The following is a 17,980-nucleotide window of genomic DNA, read 5'->3' as shown; positions in this document are numbered from 1 at the left end:
GTCGTGCTGCGGTTCATGGGGTCACAAAGAGTCAGACACAACTGAGTGACCGAACCACCACCACCACGCTGGACAGTGTGTCCAAACTTCTGTAGTCACCCCACTGCCTCCCAGCATCTGCTGTCACCTCCCACAGTCTGTGCCCCACACACAGCCAGAAGACCCTATCAACACCTAAGTCAGCTCCCATGCCTTCTCTGCTCACATCTCTCCCAGGGCTCCTATCTCAGAGTGAAAGCCAAAGTCCTCCTGTGGCCCACAAGGCCCTGCAGGATCCGCCCATGTTTCCTCTGTGCCCCCCTCCGCTCACTGTACTCCAGCCACACCAGCCTCCCACTCACCAAAACACGGCTGCCTCGGGGCCTCTGCACTTGCTCACTTGCTGTTCTGTCTGCCTGGAATGCTTTTCCCCCAGAATCCCCCAGATTCAGTTTTCCCTCATTGAGTCTCTACTGTGATGTCACCTCCTAAAACATCTTCTGTTGACCCTACATAAACCACTGCCCCAGGTACCTCCATCCCCTCTCCTGCTTTGTTCCTCTCCATCACATTATCTCCACCTGATATATTACATCTATTTATTTGTCAGCTGACTATCGCCCCAAACAAAAGGTCAGCTCTATGGGGCAGGGATTTTTCCAGTCTTATTCGTAGCTGTAAACCAGCACCTAGCACAGTGCCCGGCACCTAGGAGATGCTCAATAAATGTTTGTTGAAAGGTGAATGAATGATGGCCCCTGAGTACCCAGTGCCCACTCTGGAGTAGGCATGGCACTGAGCCCATGCACCTGGTCTCCCTCACCCCCAGAGAAACCCCAGAGAGGTCAGTATCATGATCACCTACCACCCACCTGCCAGACAGGCAAAGGCCCCTGCCCAGGATGGCCAGTTTTACTTTCTGCCCAGCTCTGGGCCTGGCACATAGTAGGTGCTCAAGAAACCACAGCACTCAATTGGACCAAAAGTCCAGGCTCATGTCTGGGAGCACCAGGGGGAGGGGCTGGGGAGATGGAGCCAGGAGTGAATCAGGAAGCACAAGGACCACAGAGAGAGGAGGGTCTGTGTGTTGCTGAGAGTGGTAGGGAGCCATGGTGGAGTCTGGACAAAAGCCAGGATCTGTCCTCAAGACTCTCAGAGCCAAAGCCTCTTCTCGCTACTCAGCCAGACGGCAAATCCCCAGAAGCCCAGACCTCCCTGGAGACTCCTCTGTCTGTGTCATCCGCCCCTGGTGTCCAGTTCCACAAACACTCTCAGCCTCTGCTCCATCATCCGATCCTGTGCTGGGCAGTGCGGGGGACACGGTGATGCCCACAGCACAGCGGCCCCAGTCCTGCCCTCCCACGACTCAGTCACTTTGAAGAAACAGACCTACCCCCTGACAGTGAAGACCCAAGGTGGTCAGGGCTGGGACTGACTGGGGATGAGGGGCGCACCTCATGAAGTCTAGGAGTCCAGGAGGGCTTCCTGGAGGAGGAGGGGGAGTTGTTGAATAGGCAGTGAACTAGAGCAGGGGGAAGCAGGGATGTGCTGGGTGGAGAGAGCGCCAGTGAAGCAGAATAACTGGAGCAGAGTTCCCAGAAGGAACGGGTGTTCAAGCAGGCAGGGGCCAGGCCATACGGGGCCACAGTGACAAGCTGGGCTTTCTCCTGAGGGCATAGCTTTCTCCTGAGGAGCCGTAGCAGGTTCTGGGCACTGAGAGGGAGCCAAACCAGGGTCAGAGACCAGGGAGGAGTTGGGGAGGGGAAGCCAGATGAGGGGGCCCGTGCAGGTTGGGGAGACGTGGACTAAGGCAGGAGCCACAGGGAGAGAGACAAAGACGCATAGGGCATTTAAGAAGCAGGCATGATAGAGTGTGGCATGCGGTGGCAGGGGTGGGGGGGTAGATTAGAATCAGGGACAAGGCCCCGTCTCTGCCCCAGTGACGGTAGAAGGTGGCGCCATCTCTGATGAGAGGGTGGGGAAGAGGAGCAGGTCTAGGGGAAGATCTCGAGGTCAATCTGGGACGGGGTGAGCAAGAGGTGCCCAGGGACATCCGGGGAGGTGGGGAGGGGGAAGCATCCTGAATGATATCCTGAGCCCCTGGATGAGGTTCCCAGGGCTCAGGGGAGAGGTCTGGGCTAGGACAGAGAAGGGTGAGTTGAGGTCACAGGAGGGATGAGGGGAGTATGCCAGGTCACCCACAACTCACCTGGCTGCACCCACCCCTCTCAGCTCACACTGTCCTCCACGTCAGAGCCCCGCCCTGCCAGGGCAGCTGAGGACACAGTGCTGGAGGAGCAAATCAGGACAGGTGAGCCACAGGTATGGCCCCCGGCCCAGAAGCAGGATGCTGGAGCCTCAGAGACACCAGGATCCAGACGCCATCGAGATACTGATAACACATTTGTCAAGAACAAATGTTCTTGACTTGGTGGTGGGGGGTGCTTTCCACCCCTGCCCCATCCCCCCACAGCCTCTACCAAGCATCACCTTCCCAGAGACAGCCTCCCTGCCCCACCACCTCTGGCCCCAATTCCAAAATCGCCAGCCCCCGTCCTGGCTTGATTTTTCCCCACAGCACTTATCTCCATCCGACATGGGATAGATTTTATGTTTGGTTTGTTTACCCCACAAATCTCAGCCCTACAAGGGCAGGGATTCTACCTACTAGCCCCAGGATAGTGCTTGGCAGACCAACAATGCTGATTAAATATTTGTAGGGTGAATGAATGAGCATCTTTTTAAAAAATATATGTTTTATTTGTTTATTTGGCTGCACCAGGTCTTAGTTACAGCATGTGGGATCTAGTTCCCTCACCAGGGATCGAACTTGGGCCCCCTGCATTGGGAGCATGGAGTCTTAGCCACTGGATCACCAGGGAAGTCCCTGAGTGATTTCTTCTTGAGCCTCTGCTCCGTGCCAGGCATCATGGTAAGTACTTTACACAAGTTCATTCATTTCATCCTTCCAACAGCCCATGACGTGGGTATTATCATCACTCCCATTTTACAGATGAGGAAACTGAGGCCCAGTGGGCTCTATAACTTGCCTATGGTCATGGAAAGTAGAAACAGCGGAACTAGGTCCAATAACACCAACCACCCCTTGTGTTTGGAACCCAACTCTGCCAGGTGCTAAGTTCCTGACATGTGGCATCTCACTAACCGCTCAACAACCCTGATTAGAGTCTATACATCCCTGGTTTTCAGAGCAGTCAACAGAGACTCAGGAAGAGGCTGCTTCCAGCCTCATTTCCAGAAAGTGTACAGCCAAGGTCAAGACTCTCTCTGGCCCCAAAGGGTTCGCATATGCCCATTTCACAGACAGAAAGAACAAGGCTTCAAGGGAAGAAGAGAGAGAATGTGGATTGCTCAGCCCCATGTAGGAAACCAACAGGAAACACGGCCCCTGGGACTTCCAGTGGTTAAGATCCCACACTTCCAATGCAGGGGGAACCCAGTCAATCCCTGGTCAGAGAACTTGGACCCTATGCTGCCACTAAAGATCCTGCCTCCCACAACGAAGATTAAAGATCCTATGTGCCGCATCTGAGAACCGGTGCAGTCAAATAAATAAGTATGTATAAAAAACAAACAAAAAACAGGGCCCCAGAGATAGTGTACAGTCACTGGCCTCCTTCCCTTCTGTGTGGGTTCAGAAACAGAGCAGAGTTCAGAACCCCCTGCCTGCAGGAACTTGGGCAAGTCAGAACCTTTACCCCATGCCTCAGTTTCCCCATCTGCCTGCTCTGACAGTGATCGCATCACAGGGCAGCCACTGAGATGAAACCTGAGGGTCACCCGCAGCTTTGGGCCTGGGAAAACGGCAGTCACTGTGGATGTTTTATCCCTCGGTGTCCCCCCCAAGTCGGCCTGCGCCGTGGGTAAGAACTGCCCTAAAATCTTCCCCTGGCCCTCCTCCCACCTCCCTGGTGACCTGTTTCTTCTCCCGGTACCAAACCCGGGCCCTCGGCACAAAGAAGGGCAGGCAGCGCCCCAGGAGGCCTGACCAGGTCGTGGCCCCTGGCCCATGCCTGCCACACCCGCTCTGGTACCCAAACGGGGCCCCAGATCCTCGGTGACTCGATCCCTCCAAATTCAGGTGATCTCCCCCAGCTCCAAATCACCGAATCCTCCCAGGTCCAGCGCCAGACGGAGCCAAACCCCAACCAGGAAGGGCCTCGGAGCGCCGGGCCGCCAACGCCGTTGTCTCCAAGAGCCGGCTTTGGGGTGAAAGATGGTGCTGATCCGAAGCAGATGGCTCCTTCTCAGTGGTGAGCGAGAATGGCACCCCTAGAGCCTTAGCCCCATGGTCTCAGGGAAGGGAGGGGAGCCTGGGGAGGGAAGATGTGAGCCAGAAACCCAGCAGGTAGGGGCGACAGCTCTGCTTCATGCAGGCACAATTTGCTCCTCCAAGAATCACCAGTGTGGGGCAGGCCGGGGACTGTCACCCAAAGATATTTTTGAGGTAACTTTGAAGATTTCTAAAACTGGGGTGTAAGTTAGGGTTAGGGAGCCACTGCTGTGCTTCATTCATGTAGCAAACCCTTACTGAGCTACAGAAGCCTTAACTACCATGAGTTGTAATCAACAGCTCAGCCCCTCCCTCAGGATGTGGTTTGGGCAGTTGCTTTCCTCTTCTCAGCCTCAGTTTCCTCATCTATGAAATGGGTCTAACTCCTGGGGTCATTTGAAGGTCATACCCAGCAGCATTTACTACCATCTACTGGGTGTTGTCCTGTACACTTTTTGTGTATTCATAACCACCCCACCCATGACCCCCACTCCATAGACCAGAAGCCTGAGGTTCAGAGAGGTGAAGTCGCTGGTCAGGGTCACACAGCCAGAAAGCGACAGGGCTGAGTGCTAGATCCAGAGCCCTAGCTCATAGCCAGGCTCCATCAGCATGGAAAGTACCAGAAACCAGGCCAGGCCTGTAAACACTTCTTACGTGAGAACCGCCACAGCTTCCTGATCCAGTCAGCCACGCACAGTTCCATCCCAGGCAGACCCGACCAGCTAGTCGGGTTTGGGGCTTATCTCCTGGGTTGAGAACAGAAGGGGTGGAGTGGATTAATCACAGCCCTACTTTCTGCTGTGGTTGAGCCTGGGGAGGCAAGGGAAGGGCACCCAACCGGGAGCTGGGGTTCCCAGGGGGGCTGGATGAGGCAGCTTAATCTTGTAAGTGGAGGCCTGATGACTCTCACGGCCGGGGAAAACCCTCTGGGTCTTGTCCCAGGTCCCATAGGCTGAGTGGGTGCTGTGAGCTTGCTATGAGCAAGGCCTATGCTAGATCCTTAGCACAGCCCATCAAATCTGGTCCTCAGATCACAGCCCCTATCCTCCCAGGACTAAGACCCCCTTTAGCACCTGGCTAACAGTTACTGAGCACTTACTGTATGGAAGGAACACATGTGCCAGGAGCCCATTGTCTCGTCCCCCATCAAACGTGGGGAGTGGTCAAACCTGCCTCACCCCACCCCTCTGGCTCCTTTTCAGCCGCGATCCTGAGTGCGGGGGCCGAGATCATTATCACCCCCGAGCCTGCCCAGCCAGCCGAGGGCGACAACGTCACTCTGGCTGTCCAAGGGCTTTCGGGGGAACTGCTGGCCTACAACTGGTATGCGGGGCCCACGCTCAGCCTGTCTTACCTGGTAGCCAGCTACATTGTAAGCACAGGCGATGAGACCCCTGGCCCAGCCCACACGGGGCGGGAGGCTGTGCGCCCCGACGGTGGCCTGGACATCCAGGGTGCCCTGCCTGGGCACTCGGGCACCTACATTCTGCAGACTCTCAACAGGCAATTTCAGACGGAGGTGGGCTACGGACACATGCAGGTCTATGGTGAGACACCCCAGAGAGCCCCCTCTACCCTAGCTGGGTTTTCCCATCTTCTGCCCAGTCCTTCTTTAAAAATAAATAAATAATGTGCCATCAAAAAAAAAAGAGAAAAAGTCCTAAAATAACATTAAAATGCTCACCTCCTCCCAGATGGCTTCCAGGATTAAACCTCCCTCTCATCCTGTTCTTTGCCCCTCTGGCTGGGGTTTCAGGGGTAGTGCTGGGATCCAGCCATGCCCCCTGCCTGGGGAGGGGGAGACCCTGGGAGCAGGCAGTGCCCGGCCCCCTCCCCCTCTGTCTCTTGTCCCACAGAGATCCTGGCCCAGCCCGTGGTCGTGGCCAACAGCACGGCCTTGGTGGAGCGCCGGGACACCCTACACCTGACGTGCAGCAGCCCCAGCCCTGCTGAGGTCCGATGGTTCTTCAACGGCGACGCCTTGCCCATCGCCGTGCGCCTTGGCCTGTCCCCCAACGGCCGGGTGCTGACCCGGCATGGCATCCGCAGGGAGGAGGCCGGCGCCTACCAGTGTGAGGTCTGGAACCCTGTCAGTGTCAGCCGCAGCGAGCCCGTCAACCTGACCGTGTACTGTGAGTCCTCCCGGCCCAGCCCCCAGCCTCGTAGATGGGGAAACTGAGCCCAGGAGAGGGTGCCTGAGGGCACACAGCGAGTCAGTAGGCCAGCTGGGGTTAGAAACCAAAGAGTCCCCTCAAAATGCACTCGACCCATCTCCAAAGGACAAGAAGACCACGTTTGAAATTGAATCATCTTTCCCTTTGAATCGATACCTCCAGGACTGGTTGTTTTCAAAAGGGAGAGGGGACATGAATGGTGGAATGGGAGGGGGAATAAAATTAAAAATATAACCAAAGTATGGAGTCATCTCCAGGAGTAGCAGATACACCATGTGGCATTCAGAGAAAGGGCTTCCCGGGTGGCTCAGTGGTAAAGAATCCACCTGCCAATGCAGGAGATGCAGATCCGATCCCTGGGTCGGGAAGATCCCCTGGAGAAGGGAATGGCAACCCACTCCAGTATTCTTGCCTGGGAAATCCCACGGACAGAGGAGCTTGGGGGGGGTGGGCTACAGTCCATGGAGTCACAAAAGAGTCCAACACGACTGAGCAACTAAACGAGAACAACCACCCAGAGAAAAGAAATCACTCAGGTACACAAGGGATGGCAATGTAGAACAACTTAGAACCTAGAATCCTACAACCAGGGAATTCTAGATTTGAGAAGCTCTGGATTCTAGACTCTGAGAACCCCAGAAACTCTAGAGGCAGAGATTCTTAGACTGTAATTCTAAAAACTTAGAGCTGCCCAACCCTGCTGCTGCTGCTTAAGTCACTTCAGTCATGTCCGACTCTGCGACCCCACAGACGGCAGCCCACCAGGCTCCCCCGTCCCTGGGATTCTCCAGGCAAGAACACTGGAGTGGGTTGCCATTTCCTTCTCCAATTGCATGAAAGTGAAAAGTCAAAGTGAAGTCGCTCAGTCGTGTCCGACTCTTAGCAACCCCATGGACTACAGCCCACCTGGCTCCTCCGTCCATGGGATTTTCCAGGCAAGAGTACTGGAGTGGGGTGCCATTACCTTCTCCGTGCCCAACCCTAGAATCTTAGAAACATAGATTTCTAGACTCTTAGCCTCCTAGAACATAGAAACACCTGCTCTTGGAACCCTAGAATTCTAGATTCTTAGAATGGCTTATCGGAAACCAATCATTTAGACCTTTTTTTCCCTTAATGAACCCGTAGATGTCAAAAACATCTTGCAGTGTTTTTGTGCAGTGCCCCAACGTCGTTTTTCTACAGAAAAGACAACTGAAATCCCCTGAGAGGGAAAGTGATCGTCAAGATCTTAGGGCAAGTTAGAGATCCATGTGGGATTTGCAAAGGCCAGAGCACTTTTTTCCTCCAGATTTTCCCAGGGGCCCCTCCTGGTGGAAAGAAAGCCAGGCGGGTGCCCGCCTCGACGGCCCTCTCCCTCCACTGCCCCGTTTGTCTCCCTCCCACCCTCACAGTTGGCCCAGAACGCGTGGCCATACTCCAGGACTCCACGACCCGCACAGGCTGCACCATCAAAGTCGACTTCAACACGTCCCTCACGCTGTGGTGTGTGTCCCGGTCCTGCCCGGAGCCCGAGTACGTGTGGACCTTCAATGGGCGGGCCTTAAAGAGCGACCAAGACCACCTGAACATCAGTAGCATGACAGCCACCCAGGAGGGCACGTACACGTGTATTGCTAAGAACCCCAAGACCCTGCTCTCTGGATCTGCCTCAGTGGTGGTCAAACTCTCTGGTGAGTCGCCCCCAGCCTGGCCACCACCCCCTCTCCTTGGAGGCCCAGTTGGACCCCAGCTTTGGCTGCTCCACCCACCATTCTGCTGCCCTTTGCCCAGCAGATGATGGGAAAGGGAGAGATTCTCACCCCATTCATTGGCCAAAGGACAAAGTGGCATTTCAGGTGGACTCTCTTCATCCCCAGGTCACAAAAGGAAGGCAGTCTGTGCCTTATCACACCCCCCTCCCCCGAAAAAAAAATCGACATATCAGACTCTCTTCCTTGAGGGGTGGCAAAGCCAGAAACGGGCCACGTGTTCCAAAACGTGCAGCGGTAGAGCGGAAAAGCATTCGATGTCCCTTTACATGAATGTCCCTGTTTTAAATTCAGTCTGTCACAGCAGCTGCAGGCTGGACCCCATCCCTGCCGCAGAAACAGCTGAACCTCCGCGCAGCCAACTCAATTATTCAGTTATCTGGCGCGGATGCTGGTGTGCGCATGCGCACACCCTCACACAGGCAAACGCGCTCCCGGGAAAATTACAGCCATTTATTGGCAAATGGAAAAACACAGCGAGAGAGGCACTGTCTTGCCTCTGTCCTTAAACAACCTGGCAGTGGGGGTAGCATGGACACAGCTGGTGTTCTCAGAGCCATCAGGATCCTCAGGGGACGTCTGCTCATCCCCTGGGGATGGTGGCTTTGAACATGAGGGCCTCATTCATTCCGCCTTGGTTCCTTCCCAAGTGGCCACCATCCCCCGGGGACAGGGGGAACAACCCTTCCCTCCCTCGTGCCTCCCTCCTACTCACAGGCTGGGTCTCATCCAAGGGGTGGAATCTCTTTCACCCAAAGCAGAAATGGCATCCCCAGAGGTAAGTGTACCTCCTGCCCCACCCTACGGGGGGCCTTGGCAGCTGGTCTTGGCAAGAGACAGGGGGGTGGACCAAATGACCTGAGGCGCTGCCCAGAGCCCTGTCTCTGCAGGTCAAGATAGGGGTGTCCAAGCTGTGCAGGTATGTGCAGGGAGTGGGCACAGCACCCCCAAGGGCCTCCTAAACTGTTGGCCACCCTGTGGCAGGTACCAAGGGGGGAGACAGAGGAAAGGGAGCCACAACCCTGCCCCCACCTGGTCTGATGGAGGAGACATGGTCTCTGCCCTCAGAGAGACGGTCTTGAATTAGGGAAGAAGCCTCCCTATTCAAGAGCTGCCAGTCAGAGAGAAGAGGCAACGCCTCACACGCCACCCGAGCAGTGATGAAGACGGCATGACTTCTGATCAGATGGAGGAGACACAGCGAGCACTGAAGCAGATTTTGTATTCTGATGGGGGAGACAGGGTCTTAAAGAGACATGGCTTTTTTTTCTTTGAGAATTCCTAGTCTGATGGGGGAAACACAGTTTCCACTTTGGGGGGTACTCCCAATCTGATGGGGGAGTACAGGCCCCCCACCTTCTAGGAATTTCCAGTCTGATGGGATAGACATGCCCCCCGTTCAACTTCTGGGGTCCCCAGCTGACTGGAAAGACCCAACCCAATAATAAATTGGAATTTCCAATCTGATGGAGGAGACATGGCCTCCACTCTGTGCAATCTTTCAATCTAATGGGGAACTATAGCTCCCCCTATTCTGAGGCCTTGCAACTCACAGAAAAGACAATACCTGGAGCTCATAGCTCCCAACGATCTAATGGGGGAGACACGGCCCCCATAACCTGAGAATTTCCAATCTGATGGGGGAGATGCAGCCCCTGGACTTTTAACAATTTCCAATCTGATGGAGGAGACATGACTTGGCCCTCTAGGGTCTTCCAGTTTAATGGAGAGAGACAGTCCCCCAAGAGCTGGAAATTCTTAGTCTAATGGGAGAGAGACGGCCCCCACGCACGGGGGTCTCCCAAACTGATGAGGGAAAATGCAGCTCCCTGGCGGGCAGGCATTGTTGAGACACAAAATCCACCTCCACTGCCACACAAGTCACCACCTCCTTCCTCTGTCTCCCTCCTGGCACCCCAGCACGGGGAGGGCCAGTCAGTTGGGGGAGGCATAGATGAGCTGGCTGGGGGTGGGCGGGGGGCGCTGTGACCCATGCAGGCCCAGCTGACCCAGCAACCCTCGCTGTCTCCCCAGCGGCCACGGTCATCATGACCATCGTTCCGGTGCCCACCCGGCCAATGGAGGGCCAGGACGTGACACTGACCGTCCAGGGCTACCCCAAGGATCTGCTGGTCTATGCCTGGTACCGTGGGCCTGCCTCCGAGCCCAACCGGCTTCTCAGCCAACTTCCTTCCGGGAACTGGATCGCAGGCCCTGCGCACACAGGCCGGGAGGTGGGCTTCCCCAACTGCTCACTGCTGGTGCAGAAGCTGAACCTCACAGATGCCGGCCGCTACACCCTCAAGACCGTCACGCTGCAGGGCAAGACAGAGACACTGGAAGTGGAGCTGCAGGTGGCCCGTGAGTGTGCAGGAGGGGACGGGAGGGGCGGCTCTTTTCAGACAAGGGCTCCCAAAAGTGGGGAGTCCAGCTGACTCAGTCCTCCAGCTGACTTGGGCCTCCCCAGATGGAACTCCTGCCTCGTCTCTCAAACCGACAGACCAGGGGCAGACTGGCTTCCTCCATCAGACTGGGGGCACTCAGTGGGACTTCCATGCCTTCTCTCTTCTGTAAAAAGCACACCAGACCAAAGGTTTCAAAATACAGGGTGTAGACTGAGGGTAAGGTACCCTTTTCCCTGGAACATAAAACACAGGAGATACCGCCGCCTCCCTCACACTGTACCTCTCCCATCAGACGGACGGTATAGGGTGAGGGTGGATCCATGCCCCCTCCTCAGACTGTCATCTTAGACAATGCGGATCATGTTTCATGCTTTGTGCTACAGTAAGAGAACAGAATTTCTACCCCCAGAGGGTACATTTCTCTCTCAAGCTGAAACAAAGACGATCTCCTCCATCTCTTGGAGACCCCTAGGTGGTAGAAATTGTGTTTCCTCTTCAGACTGGAAATTCCCAGTGGTCAGGAACAATGTCTCCTCCATCAGACTAGGAATTTCCAGATGTTGGGGACCATAACTCCCAGTCAGACTGGGAGCTCCCAGAAGTCAGGAATAATATCTCCTCCATCAGACTGGGAGCTTCCAGATGTTGGGGACCGTGTCTCCCCATCAGACTGGGAGCTCCCAGAGACAGAGCTCATGTCTCCTCCATCAGACTGGGAGCTCCCAGAGGTAGGGACCATGTCTCCTCCATCAGACTGGGAGCTCCCAGAGGTAGAGCTCATGTCTCCTCCATCAGACTGGGAGCTCCCAGAGGTAGAGCTCATGTCTCCTCCATCAGACTGGGAGCTCCCAGAGTTAAGGATCTTGTCTCCTCCATCAGACTGAGAGCTCCCAGAGGTAGGGACCATGTCTCTTCCATCAGACTGGGAGCTCCCAGAGTTAGGGATCTTGTCTCCTCCATCAGACTGGGAGCTCCCAGAGGTAGGGACCATGTCTCTCCCATCAGACCGAGCATCCTCAGAGGTGTGAGAGGCCATGTCCCTGGAGCCTTGCCTCCCACATCAGACCCGGCAGTCTCAGAAGCCATGTCTCTGAGTCAAGGACTGTGACCCCCCTCCCTCAGACTTGAAGCTGTGAGGATCAAGGACCCAATCACTTCCAGACACCCCTAGCACCATCCTTCATCCATTCACTCATCAAAACCTAGTTTTCTGAGTCAGCGCTGGGGGGAGAATGCTGGTCCATGACAGCAGGTCGCCCCCTGATGATGCTTCGGAACCCCTTTTCACCCTGTCTCTCTCCTCACAGTCAACCTTCCTTCCTCGCCCAAGGACCAACGCCACACCTTCCTGAATCTGAACCTGGCGCAGGCTGAGCATGGGGCGGGTGGGGCCACCGGGAGGCCAGGGTCGGGCAGGGGCGCAGGAGGAATGGGGGCGCCGGGGACCTGGTCCCCTACCTCCCCTGATGGCTTCCTCCACCCCTGTGCCCCGTCCTTCCCCCACAGTCCTGGAGTAGCACTGTGGACCTGGAGACCTCCAGAGAGACGAGCTCTTCGTGTCACTGTCCTGTCTCCTCCCCTGGAGCAGAGGGCCACTCGCTTCCAGCAAGGATGCCGGACCATGGTCCTCTGTTCTCCTGCTTTCACCCTAGAGTTAGAGCCAACAGGGCCCTACTTCTTCACCGAGCTGTCGGAGAGCCACAGCGGCTATAAACATCCTGGTTAACACAAGCCTGTGTCAGCCTCTCCTTCCACCGCTGCCAACTTTGTCGTTCCTGGTGGCCACACTTGCTTCCCTTCCCACCCAAGGTGATCTCGGTCTGGCTACATACATGCACAAGGATGCCCAAAATGCAGGGCTCCAAGCCCCCACTGCTTCATGTCACAGCCTCAGGCCCTTCCCACAACACTCCATATTATTTCTGAGGGTCCTGCTTTCCAGTGGCTGAAAGAGTGCCCCTCCTGTGGCACCAAACAGCTGTGGGACATGCCACCCCTACACACACTGCGCCTCCCTCCATAACCTGGAGCCTGATGCAAAGCTATTTGCGCACAGGACAAGGAATAGCCAAATTTCTCAAGAAGAGTTCCAGCACCTTCTGGCCTACATCGATTTAATCAAAGATGCCCTTTTGTGCTCTCCACTGTGTTGGGATTCCCCCATCCCCACTCCATGTATCTCTCAAGCATCACCTGCAGAATCCTAAAAATATCTCCCTCCTCCTCTACACACACCAAAAAAGCCCCTATGAATAAATGAATGCAAACGGGGCAGGGGTGGGGTTGAGGGCTGGAGAGCAGGGAAGAGTGGGAACCAGAGGGAGAGTGTCTTCTGACCCATGTCACTAGGGTCTGAGCCACAAGCCCCACCCAGCCAAGATGACCCTACTATAGCAAGACTTGGTGTTAATCAGAAGTGTGATAGTGGACTCCAGGCTCAGGGTGGAAAGAGAGGTTGGACAGGGATGGAAAAACTCAGTAGAGCGATTTCTCAGAAACTTTCAAGACAGAGCCTTTCTGGGGATGGCCTTGAGCTGGGGAGAAGGCAATGGCACCCCACTCCAGTACTCTTGCCTGGAGAATCCCATGGACAGAGGAGCCTGGTGGGCTGCAGTCCATGGGGTTGCTAGGAGTTGGACACGACTGAGCTATTTCACTTTCACTTTTCACTTGCATGCATTGGAGAAGGAAATGGCAACCCACTCCAGTGTTCTTGCCTGGAGAATCTCAGGGACAGGGGAGCCTGGTGGGCTGCTATCTATGGGGTTGCACAGAGTCAGACACGACTGAAGCGACTTAGCGGCAGCATGTTGAGCTGAGATGGTGAGTGGTGAAAGGCACCCAGAATGAGGGTTCTAAAATCTGGGCTAGAGCCCTTCGTTTGCTATGGAGTCACTAGACCCTCCATCTGTCCGCCAGTAAAAAGGTGTGGACTTAACAACACTGGGGTGGCTTGCCGTTTTCTTCTCCAGGAGAATCTTCCCACCCAGGGATCAAACCCAGGTCTCCCACATTACAGGCAGATTCTTTACCATCTGAGCCACCAGGGAAGACCTAGAACAGACTAGAGTTTTCCAAACCATTTTATTAGCCTCAGAGCCCTTTCTTCAAATGCAAGCTTACATGGTATATCAATATATTATTTTTAAAACATCTTTCATATATTAAATCACAATGCAATAAAAGCAGATATCAATTCAAAAGCTATAGCCCTCTTTTCCCACCACCACCAACTTTCTACACACTGTTGAAAAAAAAAATTCTTGCATTTAAATGACACGTGGATTACAGAGGCAATTAAAATGTAAAATAGCAACCAAAATCAAATGACAGTGAAAATATTATATATAGAAACTATGGGATATGATCAAAGCCACACTTGGAGCAGGATGATAGCATTAAAATGCTTAAATACATTGAGAGTACCAAAAAGAAAAGATTTTTAAATTGAGCAAAATAAGGTTACCACTCAAGAAACTAGAAGAAGTCCATGAAATAAACCAAAGAAAAAATGTAAGAAATTAAGAAAGGTAAAAGCAGAAATTGATGAAATATAAAATCAAACAGAGCTAGTCAATAAAACCTAAAGCTGGCTCTTTGAAAATACCAGAGAAATCAACAAACTTTTGGCAAGTATGATAAGAGACAGAGAAGACTAATATATAAAAGAAACTGTTTTGATTGAAGTAGAACAGATTAGATGCTCAATAAATATATATAACGAGGGAAGAGTATGTGGATACTTCCCCAGCAGCCACTCCTCTTTGCTCTTTTATGACCGAGGCACTGCCTCCCTTAAAGGAAGCTGAAAATGCCAGATACTCACTTTCCCAGACTGCCTTGCAGTTTCAGGTGGTCATGTGACCAATTCTGGCCAATGAAGGAAGGAGAGAACTAAAAGTTCTGTCCAGTGACTCTCCCTACCTAAGTGGACACTAAGGGAATTCCATGGAGTTGAAAGCTACTGGCTATATCAGTGTTCTCCAATATGAGGTTTCCAGGCAATGGCACAGCTAGGAAGTGAGGATGGATTTTAGCCCATACTCTCAACCCCAAGAACACTATCCAGCCCCAAAATGGGAAATAGCGTCCATATTCACCCCACCCCTCCAAGTTCACATAAGAGTCAGTGACATATATATCAGTGAGAATTTTTCTTCAGTGGCCAGTAAGAGAGATTGGACATAACACGAACAAAGACAACACTAGAATACAAGATAAAAGAGAAACTGATACGTTTAAGAGCGGCTTACATAGATAGAAGATTATTTCTCTCACACATAAAAGGTGACCGTAAGCAGAGCTGGGATGATGGCGCCACAGTGTCATTAGAAACATAGCCCTTTCTGTCTTTCTGCTCCATCATCGTTAGCATGGGGCTTTCATTCTCTTGATCATCTCATGGTCCAAGATGGCTGCTGGAGCCACAGCTGCCTCATCCACGTTCCAGGCTGGAAGCAGAAAGAAGGGAACAAAAAGTAAAAGCAGCTCCATGCCTGATTATGGACTGTGCCCCCCACCTGCCCATTTTTTCCTTTTTGGCCACACTGCGTGGCACAGGAAACTTTCCTGACCAGGGATCAAATCCATGCCCTCTGCAGCAGAAGCACAGTCTTAACCACTGGACCATCACAGAAGTCCTAATCCATGCCCTTTTTAAGGAACCTTCCCCAAAGTCCCATCCTACAACTTCCACTTACATCTGATTGACCAGCTCTTAGTCATGTGGCCACCCTAGCTGCAAAGGAGGCTGGGACATGTAGACTCTTCCCTGGGTATATCACTGCTCCAAAGAACTTCAGGGTCCTGCTCTCAGAGACAGGAAAGAATGGATCCCAGGTAGGCAGCTGGCAGGCTCTGCCATGACAGACCTTGGAACTCCTACTTCCCAAGCTGGACAAAATGGCCTTTCTCACCTAAGCCCAAAGGGAAGGAGCCCCAGATATAGTAGCCAGGATTTGGGAAAGACTGGGCTGGTGTTCTGCCAGGGCTTGCTTTGTGCAGTGGAGAATGAGGCCAGTAGGAGGGGCAAAGGAGGGGAAGGGGTGGCAGCTCAGTTTTCTAGGTCAAGTCATATCCCATATCCTCAGGGTGTGGAGGCTCAGATGTCCCCAGGTCCGAGTCTCCTGTCCCCCTAGGCCTATCTGGGCTTCTGGACTGAATCCTCCAAGCAGTCCAATTCCCCTCTTTAACAGTCCAGGAAAGAAAAATAGCAACAAAGCTTCCCAGGTGGCTCAATGGTAAAGAATTTGCCTGCCAGTAAAGGAGACCACAGGAGACATGGGTTCTACCCCTGGGTCGGGAAGATCCCCTGGAGTAGGGCACGGCCACCCACTCCAGGATTCTTGCCTGGAGAATCCCACAGACAGAGGAACCTGGGGGTCACAGAGAGTCGGAAACAGCTCGGCAACTAAACCCTGCTGACCCTGGTGGTCCCGAGGTTGACGCTGCCCTCCCACTGCAGGGGCCCTGGACGCAGGAAACAGCAATAGCTCCTGATATCTCAAATGTTGATGTTGTCCTTTTGTGTCTCTAGCTCAATGAATTCCTACAAGAACCCTGAGTAATTACCGGCAGTTCCTCCATTTTACAGACGAGGAAATTGAGACCCAGAGAGCCAAAAACCTCGCTCCAGGTCCCGTAGTTCCCACGGCTCCTGGAAGGAAGCTAGCTGAGTTTCCGTCACTCCTCTGCAGGGCCGGCCAGGCCAGGGCACAGGCTCGGAGCCCAGACAGAACTGAGAGCAGACACTTGAGCCGAAGGACTCCAGGAAAAGTGACTTTTCTCACTTATAAGACAGAGATAATAATAGTATCCACCTCTGAGGACTGTTGAAAAGATTAAATGAGCCAATATAAGGAAAGAATTTAGTTACCTAAGTGCTTGGTGAATGCTTTTTAACTCACTCAGGTGGTAGTTTGGGCAACATGCAGATGGATAAGCCAACAATAACCATTTTTCTGTCACGGCTTCTTCCTGGGGGGCTTAATTAAGCCTATGTCACAAGGTCCCCCGTGACAAACCTAGGCAATGTGTTAAAAAGCAGAGACATCACTTTGCCAACAAAGGTCCATATAGCCAAAGCTATGGTTTTTCCAGTAGTCATGTACAAATGTGAGAATTGGATCATAAAGAAGGCTGAGTGCCAAAGAATTACTGCTTTTGAATTGTGGTGCTGGAGAAGACTCCTGAGCGTCCCTTGGACAGTGAGGAGCTCCAACCCATCCATCCTAGAGGAAATCAACCCTGAATATTTATAGGAAGGCTGAAGCTGAAGCTCCAATACTTTGGCCACCTGACTGGAATACAGTGGCCACCTCTTTGGAAAAGACCCAGATGCTGGGAAAGATTGAAGGAGAAAGAAGGGGGCGACAGAGGATGAGATGAGATGGTTAGATAGCATCACCGACTCAGTGGACATGAATCGACTCAACAGACATGAATCTGAGCAAACTCTGGGAGATAGCAGAGGCCAGGGGAGCCTGGTGTGCCACAATCCATAGGCTTACAAAAAGTCGGACACAGTTTAGTGACTGCACAAAAACACAGGTTCCCCTCATTTTACGGAATACAGGATGTTCTTGGAAAACTATAATCATCTGAAAATAGTTTATGAGAAAAATAATACATGTGTACAGTTAGAATCCTGATGCTGAAAGGTTTTTTTTTTTTTAATTTAAAAATAAAAGATAACGAGGAATCCTCTGACAGTCCAGTGGTTAGGACTCAGCACGTTCACTGCCAGGGCCCCAGAGTTTCATCCCTGGTTGGGGAACTAAGACCCCACAAGCCATGTGATGTGGCGAACAACAACAACAACAAAAGAACAAAAAAACAAAAAGAAAATCTAAAAATACCAAGATAATTCCAACGCTGCTTATCACAGGTGCCGGGGGAATGTGCCCTCAACACAGATCCTCTGGCTTGCGCCTCACCGCCTCCCTGTGAAATGGAGCTCTATTTCTCCAGTCTCCTAGCTCTTTATTAAAAATATACCTTCCAGGTCTCCCCCTGGGCCCAGGAAATCTGTGTTGTCTCCATGGAAGGGACCTGGAAACTGGATTTTTTAAAATAAACAGCCTGGGTGATTTTTGTCAGCTGCAAAATTGGGGGACCCAGATGCAAGAACTGTCTGACGGACAAAAAAAGGAAATTAAGGCACGAAGAGTAGGAGGCAACTTACCCACAGTCCCTGAGCCAGGAAGGGGCAGGGCCAGGGATTGGCCCAGGATCACACAGCAGGGTTCAGACTGGAGGCTGAGATGGGGCCTCTTCTGCCCCACGGGCCTCATAACTGCTCCCCTTCTCCCCCACCCCCACTACCCACCCCCTCCCCACAAAGCCCAGAGGGTGCTGGGGTCCTCTCAGACCCTC

General features: G+C 53.1%; 1 protein-coding gene and 1 long non-coding RNA gene across 2 annotated transcripts; one reads left to right on the top strand and one right to left on the bottom strand.

Moving 5' to 3' along the window:
• The first annotated feature begins 730 nt into the window (after positions 1-730).
• Positions 731-12,337, top strand: CEACAM16 (carcinoembryonic antigen related cell adhesion molecule 16). The gene is made up of 10 exons (XM_027513638.1): positions 731-762; positions 1,237-1,394; positions 2,234-2,290; positions 3,787-3,863; positions 4,120-4,219; positions 5,479-5,823; positions 6,133-6,408; positions 7,845-8,123; positions 10,236-10,562; positions 12,113-12,337. Exons 1-10 carry the CDS (start codon positions 731-733, stop codon positions 12,121-12,123), a joined length of 1,662 nt encoding a protein of 553 aa, XP_027369439.1. The 3' UTR covers positions 12,124-12,337.
• Positions 12,338-13,676: 1,339 nt separating this feature from the next.
• On the bottom strand, positions 13,677-17,929 carry LOC113875740. Its single transcript, XR_003506341.1, has 2 exons — positions 17,790-17,929; positions 13,677-15,057 (listed from the first exon to the last, which is right to left on the bottom strand). It is a non-coding gene; the product is annotated as an uncharacterized LOC113875740 (long non-coding RNA).
• Between the last annotated feature and the right edge of the window lie 51 nt (positions 17,930-17,980).

Source organism: Bos indicus x Bos taurus, chromosome 18, assembly GCF_003369695.1.
Source record: "Bos indicus x Bos taurus breed Angus x Brahman F1 hybrid chromosome 18, Bos_hybrid_MaternalHap_v2.0, whole genome shotgun sequence".
NCBI lineage: Eukaryota > Metazoa > Chordata > Mammalia > Artiodactyla > Bovidae > Bos > Bos indicus x Bos taurus.
This window is presented reverse-complemented; position numbering and strand designations above follow the sequence as displayed.

Bases quoted from the DNA above. Each gene is read 5' to 3' on its own strand.
- CEACAM16 (XM_027513638.1), top strand. From the start codon at position 731: ATGGCCCCTGAGTACCCAGTGCCCACTCTGGA. The intron at 763-1,236 runs GTAGGCATGGCA...CCTGGTGTCCAG, and splicing joins TACCCAGTGCCCACTCTGGA to TTCCACAAACACTCTCAGCC. The intron at 2,291-3,786 runs GTGAGCCACAGG...GGTCACCCGCAG, and splicing joins GGAGGAGCAAATCAGGACAG to CTTTGGGCCTGGGAAAACGG.